The sequence below is a fragment of the Hemiscyllium ocellatum genome, chromosome 7 (assembly GCF_020745735.1).
Source record: "Hemiscyllium ocellatum isolate sHemOce1 chromosome 7, sHemOce1.pat.X.cur, whole genome shotgun sequence".
NCBI lineage: Eukaryota > Metazoa > Chordata > Chondrichthyes > Orectolobiformes > Hemiscylliidae > Hemiscyllium > Hemiscyllium ocellatum.
In genome coordinates this window covers 777,591-798,455 of record NC_083407.1, presented here as the reverse complement: position 1 = coordinate 798,455, position 20,865 = coordinate 777,591, and the positions used below count along the sequence as shown (strand labels likewise).

General features: G+C 44.2%; 1 protein-coding gene across 2 annotated transcripts in view; it reads right to left on the bottom strand.

The window, feature by feature from the left end:
* The window catches only part of smarcal1 (SWI/SNF related, matrix associated, actin dependent regulator of chromatin, subfamily a-like 1), a 127,153-nt gene that overhangs the window by 24,868 nt on the left and 81,420 nt on the right, over positions 1-20,865 (bottom strand). For both annotated transcript variants that reach the window (XM_060827771.1, XM_060827772.1), the window contains one exon: positions 12,478-12,580. In XM_060827771.1, the coding sequence (XP_060683754.1) occupies positions 12,478-12,580 (103 nt within the window). The remainder of the gene's footprint in view (positions 1-12,477; positions 12,581-20,865) is intronic.

The following is a 20,865-nucleotide window of genomic DNA, read 5'->3' as shown; positions in this document are numbered from 1 at the left end:
CCACTCCCTCTTGTTCTTGCTCCTTTTTCAAAGGGACCAGTTTCTCCATATTTACTCTATACAGCCTGCTGATGATTTTGAAAATCTTTTCTTTCTATTCATTTCCAGGAGGGTATTGCTGAGTAGGCCAGCATTTATTGCCCATCCCTAATTGCCCAGGGAGCAGTTAAGAATCAACTGTATTGCTGTGGGTCTGGACTTTCATGTGGGCCAGACGAGGAAAGGATAGCAATTGCCCTCCCTAAAGAGCATGAGATCTCCTCTCAGCTGCTGTCATTCCAAGGAGAACAGTCCCAACTTCTGCAATCTGTTTTCATAAACTTTCTCATTCCTGGAACCATTCTTATAAATTGTTTCGGCACTTTCTTCGATGCACTCAGTTTTCCTACAATGGCACCTACAACTGTCTAAAACAGACGGTATAAATACAGAATAAGTGATGGTTTTCCCCTTAGATTCATATTCTTGCAAGTTATCATGATGAGTGCAAGACCAAAAGCTTTTATCAGCAATACTTGAGACTTCCGTCAATTTAAATGATATTATCAAGAAAAGCACTGGCCTAAACAGCAGTAGAATTCAGCTGACTACGCAGGATATCTAAGCTTCAGGAAACCAATGTGTAATTAATTAAATTGTCTGAAATAAACTTATATTTTATCAAAAACATTAAAATAGCTTAGCCAGTCAGGCATAAGGTGATTTTTGTCTTTTATTTTAATCATATACCATACACTGTGTGATATGTTTCATATTCGAGATGAAAGACTTTGGAGTTGGAGGTAAGTGTCCTAAGAATATATCGAATTGGGAAAAAGTATGTGAAGAACAAAATGGTCACACTGATGAAAAGAAAAACTATCAGTTCAGTATAGATATTTGACAACTTGAAAAAGTGACTGAAGTAACATCTCTAGATTGTATTTCTTGAGCAAACTGTGTCTGAAAGACTTCAAAACCAGCTGAAAGAGGTTAGTGGCTTGACCATATGAGCCAGAACATCAGAACTCTAACATTCTATACTTTACCCTTTTGCTTTCAAGCATATTCCAATGGCCTCTGTGTTATTTTGAAAGCCAATGTCTGCAAACAAAAAACTTTCTTTCCTCTCTCCTGAGGGGAAAGAAAGAAAATGTATTCTTTTTCCATTTATTCCTAAAATGTGGGGGCTCTATCAGCATTTATTACTTGACTTCAGCTGCACTAGAGAATGGTTAAACTGAATTCTCAAACCACAGTTGTCCTTTATGAAGAAGGTCGTCAGATTTTGACCCAGGTACCACTGCAGGAATGTCAATATATTTTCAGGTTAGGATGGTGATGGGCTTGGACGGGAACTTGCAGGTGGCAGCACCTGCTCCCTTGTCCTTCTAGATGGAAAGCGCTTTCTAAGCAGCACTGTTGATATTTATGGGTTGTAAAAAATGAGGTCTGCAGATGCTGGAGATCACAGCTGCAAATGTGTTGCTGGTCAAAGCACAGCAGGTTAGGCAGCATCTCAGGAATAGAGAATTCAACGTTTCGAGCATGGGCTTATGCTCGAAACATATTTATGGGTTGATCAACCTTTGTACTTCTGCATTACCAGCTGTGCATATGAATCAATCTTCATTAAATAGGTTTGTTTCAAAGTTTGTGAGAAGATTTGTAGCTCGGGTGCTCGTTGTTGTGGTTCTGTTCGCCGAGCTGGGAATTTGTGTTGCGGACGTTTCATCCCCTGTCTAGATGACATCCTCAGTGCTTGGGAGCCTCCTGTGAAGCTTCACAGGAGGCTCCCAAGCACTGAGGATGTCACCTAGACAGGGGACGAAATGTCTGCAACACAAATTCCCAGCTCGGCAAACAGAACCACAACAACGTTTTGTTTCAATAATAAACACTCGTGCTGCCTGGATTACAGGGCATGAGCTAGAAAAACTCAGGTTGTTTTCTGCTGAGCAGAGGAGGCTAGGGGGAGTCATACTAAAAGTTCATAAAATTATAAGATGCATAGATAGGGTTGATAGTCAGTATCTTTTTCCTAGAGCTGATATATCTAATACCAGGGGGCAAGCATTTAAGGTGATTTTGGAGGGGGGGGGGGGAAAAGAAGTGGGGAAGATGTGAGGGGCAATGGAGTTCAATGGAGATATGAGGGGCAAGTTGTCTACACATAGTGTGGTAGGGGTCATTGTGAAGGCAGATATAATGGGGCATTAAAGTGACTAGTGAGTTTTGAGAAGATGTGTCGCAGTTTTGCTCGCTGAGTTGGAAGGTCGTTTTCAGATGTTTCATCACCATACTAGGCACCATCAGTGAACCTTCAAATGAAGCACTGGTGTATATGTTTGAGTTTCCTTTGGTTGGTGACATCATGCCTTATGGAGATGTCATTTCCTGTTCTTTTGCTCTCCCCCCGCCGGGATAAATGGGATCCAAGTCAGTCAGTGTGTTTGTTGATAGAGTCCCGGTTGGAATATTATGCTTCTACATTGGACAAACAGGCAGAAAACTAGCCACCCAGATACATGAACATCAACTAGCCACAAAATGACATGACCCACTCTCACTAGTATGCTTGTAAACAGATGAGGAAGGACACCATTTTGACTGGGACAATACATCCATCCTAGGACAAGCCAAACAGAGACACACACGAGAATTCCTAGAAGCATGGCATTTCAACCAGAACTCTGTCAACAAACACATGGACTTGGATACATAGAAAGCGGGCTACACCATCAGTGCTTCATTCGGAGGATCGTTGAAGATGTTACGTAGTATATTGACGAAACGTCTGAAAACAAACCTTCCAGCTCAACGAGCAAACCTACATCCATTTAACTGACTTTCAGATAAGCACATGAATGGAGGGCTATGGACCAAGGGAAAACAGAAGGAATCAGTTTAATTTGGCACCATGTTCATCACAACATTGTGGGCCAAGGCACCGGTTCCTGTGCTGTACTGTTCTATTCTATATTCTAATCCAACAGATAGTTTTCATTATTCATCACTGCAGAGAATTCAATTACCATCTCAGAAATCATTGAGAAACAGAATTTGGAAGGAAGCAAGGAGCTGAAAACAATGATGTGTTCCCTGATACTTTGTTTATCAACTTTTTCTCTTCAACAAGAATTTTTTCCAATAATTTTCTTTTACAATTTTATGTTTGTTAGGCGTGTAATACTCTTTATTTAAAATTTAATTCAGAGATTTCACTGTAACTGCGCATGCTCCAGGGTTCCAGAAAAAGCAACTTCATTATATAAGACTGATCATCTTATTGAATACTTTCCTCTGTGGCTTGGCATCATACTAAAACTTACAGACTGGTTGCAGTACAGAGTCTGGTCATGACTGCACTAGTTCTCCGAGTAGAAAATGTGTTGCTGGTTAAAGCACAGCAGGTCAGGCAGCATCCAAGGAACAGGAAATTCGATGTTTCGGGCACAAGCCCTTCACCAGGAATGAAAGTTTTCTGAGTATACAATTCACCTAGTGTTTAGCACTGTTGAACACTAAGGGAATCAAGGAATTTGTGGACAAGGTGCAAAAGCAGAGGGGACACAGTTGTCCAGCCAAGATCTTATTCATGGTGGAGGTGGTTGAGAGACTGAATGGCTTCTGTTGACTGTTATTTTGTCATTGTTCTCTTCTTTCTTCATCACCCAGTAGGGATGGCTCATGACTCACAATCACTAGCAATGGATTCTCTTCCCATTCCTACATTCAAAGGAGAAATTACTAAGAGTGAAATTATTAATCACCCTTAATAATTTCTCCTTTGAATCCTCCCACTTCCTCCAGACGAAAGGGGTAGCCATGGGCACCTGAATGGGCCCCAGCTATGCCTATCTCTTAGTCAGCTATGTGGAATAGTCCATCTTCCACATTTACACCGACACCATTCCCTAGCTTTTCCTCCACTACACTGATGACCATATCGGCACCTACTCATGCTCCCACGAAGAGGTTGAACTGTTCATCAACTTCACCAACACATTCCACCCCGACCTTATGTTCACCTGGACCATCTCGGACACCTCTCTCCTCTCCCTGGACCTCTCCATCTCCACCAACGGTAACCAACTCAACATGGACATCTTCTACAAACCCACACCTCCTCCCACCCTGCATCCTGTAAAAACACTATCGCTTATTCCCAATTCCTCCATCTCTGTCGTATCTGCTCCCAGGGAGAATCAGTTCCACCACAGAACACATCAGATGGCCTCCTTCTTTAAATTGCGATTTCCCCTCCCATGTAGTTGATGATGCCCTCCAGCACATCTCAACCACTTCCTGCCCTCCGCCCTCAGACACCACCCGTCCAACCACAAAAACGTCCTCAGCTTCCACCCCACCAACCTCTGTATACATCGCATCATCCTCAGCCATTTCCACCTTCTACAAATAGATTCCACCACCAGGGGTATATTTTCCTACTCACCCCTATCCGCTTTCTGCAAGACCATTTCCTCTGTGACTCCCTTATCAGGTCCATGCCACCACAACTCACCTTCCCCTACCACCGCAGGAATTGCGAAACCTGTGCCCACACCTCCATCCAAGGCCCCAAAGGAGCCTTCCACATCCATCAAAGTTTCACCTGCAATTCCACATGTTATTTATTGTATCCATTGCTCCCGATATTGGTCTCCTCTACATTGGGGTGACAGGATGCCTACTTGCAGAGCGCTTCAGAGAACATCTCCAGGACAGCCACACCAACCAACCCCATCACCCTGTGGCGAAAGTCCCCCTCCTACTCTGCCAAGTACATGCAGATTCTGGGCCTCCTCAATCACCACATGTACCTCAAGCCTTGGGACACTCCAACCACATGGCATCACTGTGGACTTCACTAGTTTCCTCATTTCCCCTCCCCCCACCTTGTCCCAGTTCCAACCTTCCAACTCAGCACCAGTCTCATGATCTGTCCTACCTATCCATTTTCCTTCCCACCTACCTGCTCTATCCTCCCCTCTGACCTATCACCATTACCCCCACCTCCATCTATCTATCACACTCTCAGCTGCCTTCCCCCCCAGACCCATTCTCCTCCCATTTATTTCATCCCCACCTCGGCTCACAAGTTTCATTCCTGATGAAGAGCTCTTGCCCGAAACATCGATTCTCCTGCTCCTCGGATGCTGCCTGACCTGACATGTTTTTCCAGCACCAAACTCTCAATACCAATGTCGCATTCATACCACCACTGAGACCAGTAAAATGACAAGTTTCGCGACTGACTCAGTTCATTTGCTGCTGAGAGAATTGAATGGGGAAGGTGAATGTGTGGAAGACCTATGAAAAATTCATATGATGCCCATCCCTAATTGTCCTGGCAAAGGGAGCAGTGAGCGGATTTCTTCAACTGTGGTAGTCCTTGAGATGAACGGACACCCACACTAGTTAGGAAGGCAGTTCCTGGATTTTGACAAACAACTTGGACCAAAGGGTTTGCTTCCATGCTGTACATCTCCATGACTCTATAATAATAATAATAATAACACTGAATGAATTGCGATGTTCAATGGCTTGAGGTACATGAGAAGAATGAATAGATAATAGGTGGAGTAGGCCATTCAGCCCGTCAAGCCAGCATCACCATTAATGATGATCATGGCTGATCATCCATAATCAGTATCCTGTTCCTGCCTTACCCCCATAACCCTTGATTCCACTATCCTTAAGAGCTCTATCCAACTCTTTCTTGAAAGTAACCAGAGACTTGCCCTCTAGGGCACAGCATTCCATACATCCACCACTCTCTGTGTGAAGTAGTTTCTCCTCAACTCTGTTCTAATTTATTTTAAAACGGTGTCCTCTGGTTCTGGACTCACCCATCAGCAGAAACATGCTTCCTGCTTCCAGAATGTTCAGTCCTTTAATAATTTTATACGTCTCAATCAGATCCCCTCTCATCCTTTTAAACTCAAAGTCCAGTCACTCCAATCTTTCAGTGTAAGATAATCCCACCATTCCAGGAATTGACCTCGTGAACCTACGCTGCACTCCCTCAATAGCCAGAATGTCTTTCCTCAAATTTGGAAACCAAAACTGCACACAATACTCCAGGTGTGGTCTCACCAGGGCCCTGTATAGCTGCAGAAGGACCTATTTGCTCCTATATACAATTCCTCTTGTTATGAAGACCATCATGCCATTAGCGTTCTTCACCACCTGCTGTACCTTTATGCTTGCTTTCATTGACTGGTGTACAAGAACACCTAGATCTCATTGTACTTCCCCTTTATCTAACTTGACTCCATTTAGATAGTAAAGAAAAAGTAAGGACTGCAGATGCTGGAGATCAGAGCTGAAAATGTGTTGCTGGAAAAGCGCAGCAGGTCAGGCAGCATCCAAGGAGCAGGAGAATCGACGTTTCGGGCATGAGCCCTTCTTCAGAAATCTCTTCCCACCAAAGCAGATAACCACACATTTATCCACATTAAATTGCATCTGCCATGCATCTGAGCACTCATCTAGCCTATCTAAGTCACCCTGTATTCTCATAACATCCTCCTCACATTTCACCCTGCCACCCAGCTTTGTGTCATCAGCAAATGTGCTAATATTACTTTTAATGCTTTCATCTATCTCAATAATGTATATTGTAAACAGTTGCAGTCCCAGCACCGAACCTTGTGGTACTCCACTGGTCACCGCCTGCCATTCCGAAAGGGATCAGTTTATCACTACTCTTTGTTTCCTGTCAGCCAGCCAATTTTTAATCCAAGTCAGTAACTTGCCCCCAATACCACACGTCCTAATTTTGCTCACAAATCTCCTATGTGGGACCTTATCAAAGGCATTCTGAAAGTCCAGGTAGACTAAATCCACTGACTCTCCCTTGTCCATCTTCATAGTTACATCCTCAAAAAATTCTAGAAGATTAATCACGGATGATTTCCCTTTCATAAATCAGTGCTGGCTCTGACCTATCCTGTTACTGCTATCCAAATTAGTTGTAATTTCATCTTTTATAATTGACTCCAGCATCTTTCCCACCACTGACGTCAGGCTAACCGGTCTAAAATTCCCTGTTTTCTCTCTCCCTTCTTTCTTGAAAATTGGAACAACATTAGCCACTCTCCAATCCACAGGAACTGGCCCTGAATTGATAGAACATTAGAAAACGATTACTAATGCGTCCACAATTTCTAGAGCCACCTCCTTAAGTACCCTGGGATGCAGACCATCAGGTCCCGGGGACTTATCAGCCTTCAGACCCAACAGTCTATCCAACACTATTTCCTGCCTAATATAAATTCTCTTCAGTTCATCCATTACCATAGGTCCTTCAGCCACTATTACATCGGGGAGATTGCTTGTGTCTTTCCCAGTGAAGACAGATCCAAAGTACCAATTCAACTCTTTCCTTTCCTTGTTCCCCATAATAAATGCACCTGTTTCTGTCTTCAAGGGCCCAATTTTAGTCTTAATCATTTTTTATTCTTTTCACATACTTAAAAAAGCTTTTGCTATCCTCCTTTATATTGTTGGCCAGTTTGCCTTGTTACCTAATTTTTTTCTCCGCGTATTGCCTTTTTAGTTATTCTCTGTTGCTCTGTAAAAGTTTACCAGTCCTCCTGCTTCCCGCTCATCTTTGCTATGTTATACTTCTCTTTTAGCTTTGTACAATCATTTACTTCCCTCATCAGCCAAGACCACCCCTGCCTCCCCTTAGGATCATTCTTCCTCTTTGGAATGAACTGATCCTGAATATTCCGCATTACATCCAGAAATACCTGCCATTGTTGTTCCACTGCCATCCCTGCTAGGGTAATGAACCATTGAACATTAGCCAGCTCCTCCCCCATAGCTCCATTAAAACTTATCATATTATGGTCACTACCTTCTAATGGCTCCTTTACTTCAAAGTCACTGGTCAAATGCGGTTCGTTGCACAACACCAGATCCAGAATTGCCTTCTCCCTGGTAGGTCCAGTACAAGCTGTTCTAAGAATCCATCTTGGAGGCACTCCACAAACTCCCTTTCTTGGGATCCAGTACCATCCTGATTCTCCCAGTCTACCTGCATATTGAAATCCCCCATAACAGCTACAGTAATACCTTTGTGACTGGCCAATTTCAACTCCTTGATGATGGTGAATGAGGTGTCAATCATGCAGGCTCCTTTGTGATGCTGTTGAGCTTCCGAAGTGTTATTGCAGCTGCATTCATCCAGGTAAATGGGGAGTATTTCATCACACTCCTGACTCATGTCTTGAAGATAATGGGCATGTTTTGGGGAGTCATAGAATTATAGAGATCCACAGCATAGAAATAAGGCTCTTCAGCCTATCATTTCCACACCAGTCAAAGACAACACTTAACTAGTCTAATCCCACTGCTCGGAGAAAGTGAGGATTGCAGATGCTGGAGATCAGAGCTGAAAAATGTGTTGCTGGAAAAGCGCAGCATCCAAGGAGCAGGAGAATCGACATTTCAGGCATAAGCCCTTCTTCAGGACCCACGCCCAACTCCGCCCCCACGCCCAACTCCAGCCCCATACCAGGTCCTAGCTCCCAGCCCTGCCGTATTTTCACCATCCCTCCAGACCTCCCCCTCTCGGAGGATGAAAAAAATCAGTCCTGAGCAGAGGCCTCACCTTCATCCCCCTACGCTCCCGGATTAACGAGTTCAACACACGGCGAGACATCGAACAATTCTTCCGCCGCCTTCGCCTCCGTGCCTACTTCTTCAACCAGGACTCTCGCCCACCCTCTGACGACCCCTTCTCCCGCCTCCAACACATCCCATCCACCTGGACGTCCTGTGCTGGCCTCTTACCCACCCTCGATCTCTTCATAGCCAACTGCCACCACGACACTAACCATCTCAACCTGTCCACCCCTCTTACCCACTCCAACCTCTCACCCTCGCAACATGCAGCCCTCCACTCCAACCCCAACCTCACTGTCAAACCGGAAGACAAGGGAGGCGCGGTGGTAGTTTGGCGCACCGATCTTTACATTGCTGAGGCTAAACACCAGCTCGCGGACACCTCCTCCTACTGTCCCTTGACCATGACCCCACCTCCCACCACCAAACCATCATCTCTCAGACCATCCATAACCTCATCACCTCAGGGGATCTCCCATCCACCGTCTCCAACCTCATAGTCCCACAACCCCACACCTCCCGTTTCTACTTCCTGCCCAAAACCCACAAACCTGACTGCCCCGGCCAACCCATTGTCTCAGCCTGCTCCTGCCCCACCGAACTCATCTCTGCATACCTGGACACTGTCCTGTCCCCCTTAGTCCAAGAACTCCACACCTACGTTCGGGACACCACCCACGGTCTCAACCTCCTCCATGATTTTTGCTTCCCTGGCCCCCAACGCTTTATCTTCTCCATGGACATCCAGTCCCTGTACACCCCCATCCCCCAATCACGAAGGCCTCAAAGCCCTCCGCTTCTTCCTTTCCCGCCGACCCAACCAGTAACCTTCCACTGACACCTGAACTGGTCCTCACACTGAACAACTTCTCTTTCCAATCCTCCCACTTCCTCCAAACCAAAGGAGTAGCCATGGGCACCCGCATGGATATGCGGAACAGTTCATCTTCCGCAGCTACACTGGCACCACCCCCCACCTTTTCCTCTGCCAGATCGATGACTGTACCTCGTGCTCCCACGAGGAGGTTGAACAGTTCATCCACTTTACTAACACCTTCCACCCCGACCTCAAATTTACCTGGACCGTCTCAGACTCCTCCCTCCCCTTCCTAGACCTCTCCATTTCTATCTCGGGCAACCAACTCAACACAGACATCTACTATAAGCCAACCAACTCCCACAGCTACCTAGATTACACCTCTTCCCACCCTGCCCCCTGTAAAAACACCATCCCATATTCCCAATTCCTTCGCCTCCGCTGCATCTGCTCCCAGGAGGACCAATTCCAATACGAACAACCCAGATGGCCTCCTTCTTCATAATCCCACTGCTACATCTGCCATCCTTACTTAGTCTGGCCTGCATGTGACTCCAACCCACAGCTGACTCTTAACTCAACCAGTTTATCTCACTGATTCGGAGTCCAGTTTTTCTATAGCTCCTTGATGCAAAACTTGGTTAAATGCTACTCTGACACAGAAGCAGTCACTGCCAAATCCCTTCTAGATTCACTTTTCGTTCATTACTAAGAGACTGCAATACTATTAGAAGGTCAGTGCCGAGGGTGTACTGCGCTATCAGAAGGTCAGTACTGAGGGAGTCCTGCACTATCACAGGGTCAGTACTGAGGGTGTGTTGCACTGCTGCAGGGTCAATACTGAGGGAGAGCTATGCTTGTGAATGTATTAGTATTGAAAATGAGCAGAGTGCCTGTATTGGGTAGCACTGCATTTCACTGGGTCAATGCTGAGGAAGTGTTGGGTTGTATGTATAGTCTGAAACTAAACTGCATTGAGTAGATATTGCTCCCAGAGTGTTATTGATAATGCCCATTAATTTCATTCATAGAAACATAGAAAATAGGTGGAGTAGGCCATCCAGCCTTTCACGCCTGCAGTACCATTCAATATGATCATAGCTGATCATGCAATTTCAGTATCCCATTCTCATACCCATCCAATTTCTGCCCATACCCCTTGACGCCTTCACCCTCAAGGGCCACATCCAGCTCCCTCTTGAAGATATCTAATGAACTGGCCCCAACATGTTCCTGTGGGAGAGAATTCCACAGGGTTCACAACTCTGACTGAAGAAATTCTTCCTCATCTCAGTTCTGAATAGCGAACTCCTTATTCTTAGGTTGTGATCCATAGTTCTGGACTTTTCTAACATCAGGAACATTCTTCCCGCATCTAATCTGTTCAATCCCATCAGGGTTTTATATGTTCCCATGAGATCCCCTTTCACTATCTGAATTCCAGCGAGTATAAGCCCAGTCGATTCAGTCTTTCCTCATTTGTCAGTCCTGCCATCCTGGGAATCAATCTGATGAGCGCTTGCTGGACTCCCTCAATAACAAGAATGTCCTTCCTCAGGCTGGGAGATCAAAACTGCACAGCACCAAAGCTCTGTATAACTAGAACAGTTCATTCCTACCCTTATATTCTAATCCTCTCATTATGAAGCCCAGCATGCCATTAGCTTACCTCCCTGCCTGCTGCACCTGCATGCCAACCTTCAGCGACTGTTCCATCACGACACCCAAGTCTTGTTGCATCCCACCTTTTCCTAACTGCCACCATTCAGATAATAATCTGCGTTCCTGTTTTTGCCACCAAAGTGGATAACCTCACATTTGACAAGTATTTGCCCACTTAGCCAACCTGTCCATGTTACCCTGCAGTGTCTTCGCATCCTCCTCAAAGCACACACTGCCACCCAGGTTAAATGTTATCTGCAAATTTGGAGATATTACATTTAATTCTTTCTTCCAAATTGTTAACGTAACTTCTGAACAGCTGAGGTTCCAGCACTAAACCCTGCGACATCCCAATCATCACTGCCTGCCGTTCTGAAAAGGACCCTCTGTTCTATCTCTCTGCTTCCTATCCACCAACCAGTTCTCTAACAATGTCCATGCATTACCCTCAATACTATGACCTTTAACTTTTCTTCCTCATCTCTTGTGTGGAACCTTGTCAAAAGTCTTTTGAAAGTCCAGATACACAACATCTACTGATTCACCCTTGTCCACTCTACTGGTCATAGCCTCAAAAAATTCCAGAAGATTTGTCAAGCATGCTTTCCCTTTAGTGAATCCAAGCTGATTAGGACTGATTCTGTCACTGCTTTCCAAATGCTCAGCTATTAGATCTTTAATAATTGACTCCAGCATTTTCCCCATCACCAATGTCAGGCTAACAGGCCTATAATTCTCCATTTTCTCTCTCCCTTTATTAAAGACTGGGGTTACATTAGCTCAACTGTAACAATGCTGTCACCTTAAAAAGGTTATTTTCTCCTTGGTTTTTGTTTGAAGAGGGGCTGTAAGGGCAGAAGTGCCGAGGAGTCTCAGGAGTTTAACAATGGAAAGGGAGTGGCCGGTTCTCCCAGTTCGAGTTTTTCCTTGTTTTTTTGCTGTAGCAGTCACAAGATGCACGAGTTCAAAAGTATTGCAAGCTTCAGTAAAGGATTCCTCGGACTTTCTCTGAAATCTCTCTCTGGATATTATTCCCTACTGCCTGTAAGAATCAGTGTTTGAATTTATATTTTTGCCAAGGGTGTGTTTATGCGATATTACTGTACTGGAACAATTATCAGCAATAGTTACTATATCAGATCAGTTAAATTTTCCAATAGTTAAGTTACTCTAAATTCCATATTCTTTTCTTTGTGTTTCAACTGTAATATCTAAATAAATTCTGTTTTGCTTAAAACTGAGTGGTTTGACCAGTTGCATCATCACATCTGCCTTTAAAATAAGAAAAGGTTAGGGTTTGAGCTACCTCCTTAAAATATTTTGAGGTGGTCTGGCCTGTGCCATAACACAGTCCATCGGAACTCTAAACCTGAAAACGTTACCTTCTCTCCTAGAGTCTCACACAACGCATCTAGTACCAGCTGGTGATGCCCAAACACCAGGAATTTCTCCCGGCCACTCTCCAGCAGATCCTTCACATATTCTCTGAAAAAAAAAGGAAAATTAGTAAATTTAACCAGCAAAGAAGATTACAAGAAAAGCCGTGGGTGGGTGGGGGTCATGCTGACTTATGGAGGAACTGGGAAATGAGGTAGGAAGTGAAGGAAAAACAGGTTTAGAATACAGGCCCTTACAGAGATAACTGGTCCTTGTGAGATGAGACAAAGTGGAAATGTAAAGGGAGGGAAATGCCATGGAGGAAAAGTTATGGACCGGAAAGGGGAGTTACAAAGTTTTGAAACAGACTCCCAGGAAGGGCAGAGGATTACAGAATGGACCTGAAATTACAGTTTAAAGGAGATCACTATAGTAAATTAATACAGCAATTAAAGTGCAAAAGTTAATTTGGAAATTTTGCCAAGAGCAAGTTCTCAGAACTGCAGATAAAAGCAGTTAGAAGCATAGAAAATAGGTGCAGGAGTAGGCTGGAGTGTGGTTTTGGAAAAGCACAGCCGGCCAGGAGTATTCCATTCAGCTGTTGAATCCTGCATCACCATTCAATACAATCATGGCTGATCTTGCAATTTCAGTTACCCACTCCCGCTTTCTCTCCACACGCCTCGACCTCTGAGCTGCAAAGGCCACATCCAGCTCCCTCTTGGAGGTATTTGGGACAGATGAGGTGATGGAGAATTACAGATCGGAAGCTAGGAAGGATTTAAAGAGAGAGAGTTAAGAAGAGCAAAGAGAGGACACGAGCAGTCTTTAGCAAACAGAATAAAGGCGAACCCTAAAATTTTCTATAGGTATGTGAGGAATAAAAGGATGATTAGGGTAGGAATAGGGCCAGTCAAAGACAGAAGTGGGAAGTCGAGTGTGGACCCTGTGGAGAGTGGAGAGGTGCTACATGAACATTTCTCATCTGTGTTCACTCAGGAAAAGGAGAATATTGTAGAGGAGAAGAATGAGGTACAAGATATTAGACTAGAAAGGATCAAGGTTAGTTATACACAGATGTTATCAATTCTAGAAGGAACGAAAGTAGACAAGTCCCCAAGGCCGGATGGGATTTATCCAAAGATTCTTTGGGAAGCTCGAGAGGAGATAGCAGAGCCTTTGGCTTTGATATTTGAGTTGCCATTGTCTGCAGGTTTAGTACCTGAGGACTGGAGGATTGCAAATGGTGTGCCCTTGTTCAAGGGCAGCAGAGATAACCCAGGTAATTATAGACCAGTGAGCCTTACTTCTGTTGTAGGAAAGGTATTGGAAAGGATTATGAGAGAGAAGATTTATAATCATCTCACAAGCAACAATTTGATTTCAGATAGTCAACATGATTTCGTCAAGGGCAGGTCGTATCTCACAAACTTCACTGAGTTTTTTGAGAAGGTGACCAAGCATGTAGATGAAGGTAGGGCAGTTGGTGTGGTATACTTGGACTTCAGTAAAGCCTTTGATAAGGTTCCACATGGTAGGCTGATGGAGAAAATGCAGAAGCATGGAATTGAGGGTGATTTAGCAATTTGGATTAGAAACTGGCTTTTTGGAAGAAGGCAGCGAGTGGTGGTCGATGGAAAATATTCAGCCTGGCGTCTGATTACTAGTGGTGTGCCACAAGGATCTGTTTTGGGGCCACTGCTATCTGTCATTTTTATAAATGACAGAGACAAAGACACAGGCACAGATGAATGGATTAGTAAATTTGCAGACAACGCTAAAGTCAGTGGAGTAGTGGACAGTGTGGAAGAATGTTACAGGTTGCAGGGGGACTTGGATAAACTGCAGAATTGGATTGAGAGGTGGCAAATGGAGTTCAATGCAGCTAAATGGGAGGTGATGCACTTTGGGAAGAATAACAGGAAGGCAGAGTACTGGGTCAATGGGAAGACTCTCGGTAGTGTGGATGTGCAGAGGGATCTTGGCGCTCATGTACATAGATCCCTGAAAGTTGCCACTCAGGTGGATAGTGCTGTTAAGAAGGCATACGGTGTGTTAGGTTTCATTGGTAGAGGGATTGAATTGCTGAACCGCAATATCATGCTGCAACTATACAAAACGCTGGTGCGGCCACACTTGGAATATTGTGTACAGTTCTGGTCGCCCCATGACAGAAAGAATGTGAAAGCATTGGAAAAAGGTACAGAGGAGATTTACCAGGATGTTGCTTGGTCTGGAGGAAAGGTCTTATGAGAAAGGCCGAGAGACTTGGGTCTGTTCTCATTGAATAGAATAAAGACTAAGGAGGGATTTGATAGAGACATACAAGATGATCAGAGGATTAGATAGGGTAGACAGTGAAAGACCTTTTCCTAGGACGATGACGTCGGCTTGTATGAGAGGGCATAACTACAAATTGAGGGGTGATAGATTTAAGATAGATGTCAGAGGCAGGTTCTTTACTCAGCGTGGTAAGGGCATGGAATGCCCAACCTGCTATGGTAGTAATCTCAGCCGCATTAGGGAGATTTAAACAATCCTTAGATAAAGACATGGATGATTTTGGGATAGTGTAGGGCTACGAGCTGAGAATAGGGGTGGCACAGTGGTTAGCACTGCTGCCTCACAGTGCCAGAGACCAGTGTTCAATTCCTGCCTCAGGCACCTGTCTGTGTGGAGTTTGCACATTCTTACCGTGGTTGCGTGGGTTTCCTCTGGGTGCTCCGGTTTCCTCCCACAGTCCAAAAATGTGCAGGTTAGGTGAATTGGCCATGCTAAATTGCCCGTAGTGTTAGGTGAAGAAGTAAATGTAGGGGAATGGGTCTGGGTGGGTTGCTCTGCGGAGGGTCGGTGTGGACTTGTTGGGCCGAAGGGCCTGTTTCCACATTGTAAGTAATCTAATAGTTCACAGGTAGGTGCAACATCGAGGGCTGAACGGCCTGTTCTGTGCTGTATTGTTTTATGTTCTCCTGAATATAGCTAACGAACTGACCCCAACATCTTTCTGTGGTAGAGTAATCTAACTGACTCTCTGTCAGAGTTTTGACAAAGGGTCAGTTAGACTCGAAACGTCAGCTCTTTTCTCTCCTTACAGATGCTGCCAGACCTGCTGAGATTTTCCAGCATTTTCTCTTTTGGTTTTATATATTTCTATCAGCTTGCCTCTCAGCCTCTGACCCTCCCAAAAAAAAATCCAAGTTTGTCCAATCTCACCTCACACTAATACACTCCAATGTAGGCAACATCCTGATAAGCCCTTTAGCCTTGCTCTCCAAAGTCTCCACATCCTTCCTGTCGTGTAGTGACCAGGACTGCACACAATACACCAAATGTGGGCTGACTAAAACTTGATACAGCTGCAACACTATTTGCCAACTTTTATACTCAAGGCCTAACCAATGAAGGAAAGCATGCCATACATCTTTATCACCTTACCCACTTAAAATCACTCTGCATATCAACACTTCCAAAGACCCTGCTGTGTACTTTCCATGCTTTACTGTGGACTTTCTTCTTGTATTGGACCTCCCAAAATGCATCACATCACACCTGTCCAGATTAAATTCCATCTGCCATTTCTCCACACAACTTTCCAACTGGTCTCTATCCCACTGTACCCTTTGACAACCTTCCTCACTATCCAAACCTCTACCAATTTTCGTGATGTCTGCAAACATACTCATCAGATTTCCTATATTTTCATCCAATTCATGTATAATTATATTCAACTGAGATCCCGTAGAACACCACTGGTCACAGACCTCCCCAATCAGAAATACACCCCTCTACAACTGCCTTCAGTCTTCTAATGAACAAACCAACATTGTATCCAACTCACACGGATTGCCTGTGACTTAACTTTTCTGGACCAACCTACCTGGACAGACCTTGTCAAGCGCTTTAGTAAGGTTTATGAAGACTACATCCACTGTCCAACCTTCATCACTTCCTCAAAAAACTCAAATTTGAGAGACAAGACCTCCTCTGTACAAATCCATGCTGACTATCCTTAAGTCCATTATTTTTCAAATGCAAGGAAATCTTATTCCTAAGGATTTTATAGAGCAGTATGTAAATAGTCCAACTCCGGAAGGGGCCACACAGGATCTGGTGTTCGGGAATGAGTCCAGCCAGGTGGGTAAAGTTTCAGCAGGGGATTACTTTGGGAATTGTGATCACAATTCCCTAAGTTTTAGAATACTCATGGACAAAGACGAGAGAGGTCCAAAAGGAAGAGAGAGTGCTAAATTGGGAGAAGACCAACTAGAGCAAACTTCAGCAGGAGCTGGGGAATGTGGATTGGGAACAGCTGTTTGAGGGTAAATCCACATCTGATATGTGTGAGGCTTTTAAAGAGAGGTTGATTAGTGTGCAAGACAGACATGTCCCTGTGAAAAGGAGGGATAGAAATAGCAAGATTAGGAACCATGGATGACAAGTGAAATTGTGGGACTAGCTAAGAGAAAAAAAGTATATATAAGGCCTAGGTGACTGAAGGCAGACAAAGCTTCAGAAGAATATTGGGGAAGTAGGACCAATCTAAAACAAGGAATTTAGAGAGTTAAAAGGGGTCATGAAATATCTTCAGCAAACAGGGTTAAGGAAAATCCCAAAGCCTTTTAGTTATATACAAGGACCAGAAGGGTAACGGGAGAAAAGGTTGGCCTACTCAAGGACAAAGGAGGAATGTTATGCATGGAGTCAGAGAAAATGGGTGAGATTCTTAATGAGTACTTTGTGTTGGTATTCACCAAAGAGAGGGACATGATGTATGTTAAGGTTAGGGATAGATGTTTGATTACTCCAGTTTTTAGATCAGAGTGGTGCTGGAAAAGCACAGCAGGTCAGGCAGCATCAGAGGAGCAGGAAAATCAATGTTTCGGGCAAAAGCCCTTCATCAGGATTACTCTAGGACAAGTCGGCATAAGGAAGGATGAAGTGTTGGGTATCTAATAGGCATTAAGATGGACAAGTCCCCAGGTCCGATGGGATCTTTCCCAGGTTACTGAGGGAAGCGAGAGAGTAAATAGCTGAGGCCTTAACAGATATCTTTGCAGCATTCTTGAACACGGGAGAGATCCTGGAGAACTGGAAAATTGCTAATGTTGTCCCCTTGTTTAAGGAAGGTAGCAGAGATAATCCAGGTAATTATAGACCGGTGATCCTGATGTCAGTGGTAGGGAAGCTGCTGGAGAAGATACATTCGGAAGAAAATGAGCTTATCAGTGATAGGCAGCATATTTTTATGCAGGGAAGGTCATGTCTTACCAACTTAATAAAACTCTTTGAGAAAGTGACAAAGTAGATTGATGGGCTGTAAATGTCATATACATGGATTTCAGTAAGGCATTTGATAAGGTTCCCCATGGTAGGCTGATGGAGAAAGTGAAGCCACATGGGATCCAGGGTGTACTAGCTAGATAAATAGAAAAGTAGCTGGGCAACATGAGACAGAGAGGAGTACTGGAAGGGAAATTTTCAAAATGGAGACCTGTGACCAGTGGTGTCCCACAGGGATCCGTGCTGGGACCACTGTTTGTGATATACATAAATGATCTGGAGGAAGGTATAGGTGGTCTGATTAGCAAGCGTGCAGATGACACTAAGATTGATGGAGTAACAGATAGTGAAGGGGACTGTCAGAGAATACAGCAGAATATAGGTAGATTGGAGAGTTGGGCAGAAATGGCAAATGGAGTTCAATCTGAGCAAACACGATGAATTGAATCTTCCAAAATGCATCTTAAGAGCTAACTATACAGTAAATGGAAAGGTCCTGGGGAAAATTAATGTACATTTTGAATACTGCATACAGTTCTGGTCACATTACCAGAAGGATGTGGATGCTTTGGACAAAGTGCAGAGGAGGTTCACCAGGATGTTGCCTGGTATGGTGGGCACTAGCTATGAAGAGAGGTTGAGTTGATTAGGATAATTTTCATTAGAAAGATGGAGGCTGAGGGAACGGATCTGATTGAGGTCTACAAATTTATGAGAGGTATAGACAGGGTGGATAGCAAGAAGCTTCCCCCCCCCCCCCCCCCCAAAGAGTGTGGGACTCAATTACTAGGGGCCACAAGTTCAAGGTAAGAGGGTAAATGTTTAAGGGAAATATGCATGGAAAGATCTTTAGGCAGAGGGTGATGGGTACCTGGAAAACGTTGCCTCGTGTAGAGGTGGGCACAATAGCATCATTTAACATGTATCTAGACAGACTGGGTAGCGAGCAGAGGGATACAAATCCTTAGAAAATAGAGCTGAAAATGTGTTGCTGGAAAGGTGCAGCAGATCAGGAAACGCCGATTCTCCTGTTCCTTGGATGCTGCCTGACCTGCTGCACTTTTCCAGCAACACATTTCCAGCTCTGATCTCCAACATCTGCAGTCCTCACTTTCTCCTTGGAAAATAGAGAACAGGTTTAGGTAGAGGATCTGGATGGGCGCAGGTTTGGAGAGCCGAACAGCCTGTTCCTGTGCTGTAATGTTCTTTGTTCTTTATTCAAGAATCTACTCCAATAATTTCCGTTCTGCTGATTTTACGTTTACGGGACTATAAATTCCTGGATTATCCCTGTTGTCCTTCTTAAACAAAAGGAAAACCATTGATGATTCTCCAGTCTTCTGAACCTCAAAGTGTCTAAAGATGATACAAGATTCCAGTATCCTCTTTGTCTCCCTCAGTATTCTGCGATAGATTCTTTCAGGCCCTAGGGACCTATTTACCTTAACATTTGTCAAGACTTCAACACCTCCTGTTTCTAAATATCAACATACCTAGAATATCAACATACTCCTCCCTAATCATGCCATCATCCATGTTCTTCTCCTTGGTGAAAAACCAATGCAAAGTACTCATTAAGGACCTCACCCACTTTCACTGGCTCGATATATAAATTCCTTCCTTTGTTCTGGAGCTGGATCCACCTTTGCCCTAACTACCCTCTTGCTCCTGATATACATAAATAAAATGCCTTGGAACTCTACTTAACCCTTCTTAATAAGTTCTCTTTGAGCCCTCCTAATCACTTGTTTAAGTCATTTTCTGCTTTCTTTATATTTCTCAAGGGCCCTGTCTGATCTTAGTTTCCTAAACCTCGCATATGCTTCCTTTTGCTATTTGACGAAAAACTTTCGATATCTCTCATTATCCAGCATTTCCAAATCTTAAAATCCTTATCTATCATCCTCACAGCAACATGCTCATCCTCAACTCTTTTAAAAAAAAAACTGCCCTTTAAAAGAGTCCAACATTTTATTCAATCGTGGGTTGTGAGCATTTCTGGCTGGCCTGCACTTATTGCTTGCTCCTATTTGCCCTCGAGAAGGTGGTGGTAAGCTGCCTTCTTGAACAACTGCAGTCCATCCGGATATGGATTTATATTCAAACAGCTGTCTCAATCTAATTTCTACACTTCACAGAACATAGAACATTACAGCGCAGCACAGGTCCTTCGGCACTCGATGTTGCGCCAAACTGTGGTTGCCACATTACAAAAGGATGCGGACGCTTTGGAGAGGGTGCAGAGAAGGTTTACAAGGATGTTGCCTAGTATGGAAGGTGCTAGCTATGAAGAGAGATTGAGGAGGTTAGGTTTGTATTCATTAGAAAAAAGGAGTTTGAGGGGGGACCTGATGATTGAGGTTTACAAAATCATGAAGGGTATAGACAGGCTGAATAGAGACAAGCTTTTTCCTAGGGTGAAGGATTCCATAATGAGAGGTCACGCTTTCAAGGTGAGAGGTGGAAAGTTTAAGGGGGATACATTCGGCAAGTACTTCACACAGAGGGTGGTGGGCATTTGGAATGCGTTGCCAGCAGAGGTGGTAGAGGCAGGCACGGTAGATTCATTTAAGGTGTGTCCGGACAGATCATGAGTAGGTGGGGAGCAGAGAGATACAGACGCTTAAGGAATTGGGCAACAGGGTTAGACAGTAGATTTAGATCGGCTCAGGCTTGGAGGGCCGAAGGGCCTATTCCTGGGCTGTAAATTTTCTTTGTTCTATCTACCACCCCTCAATTTAAAGCTATGTCCCCTTGGGCTATCCATCACCATCTAAGGAAAAAGGCTCTCACTGTCCACCTCTGATTATCTTATATGTCTCAATTAAGTCACCTTTCAATCATCTTCTCTCTAATGAAAGCAGCCTCAAGTCCCTCAGCCGTTTCCCCCATTACCAGGTAACATCCCAGTAAATTTCCTTTGAATCCTCTGCAAACCTTCCACATCCTTTCTATAATGCAGTGACCAGAATTGTACGCAATAGTCCAAGTGTGGCTATACCAGAGTTTTGTACAGCTGCAGCATGACCTCATGGCTCTGAAACTCAATCCCTCTACCAAAGCGTACTAATACACCGTATGCTTTCTTAACAACCCTATCAACTTGGGTGGCA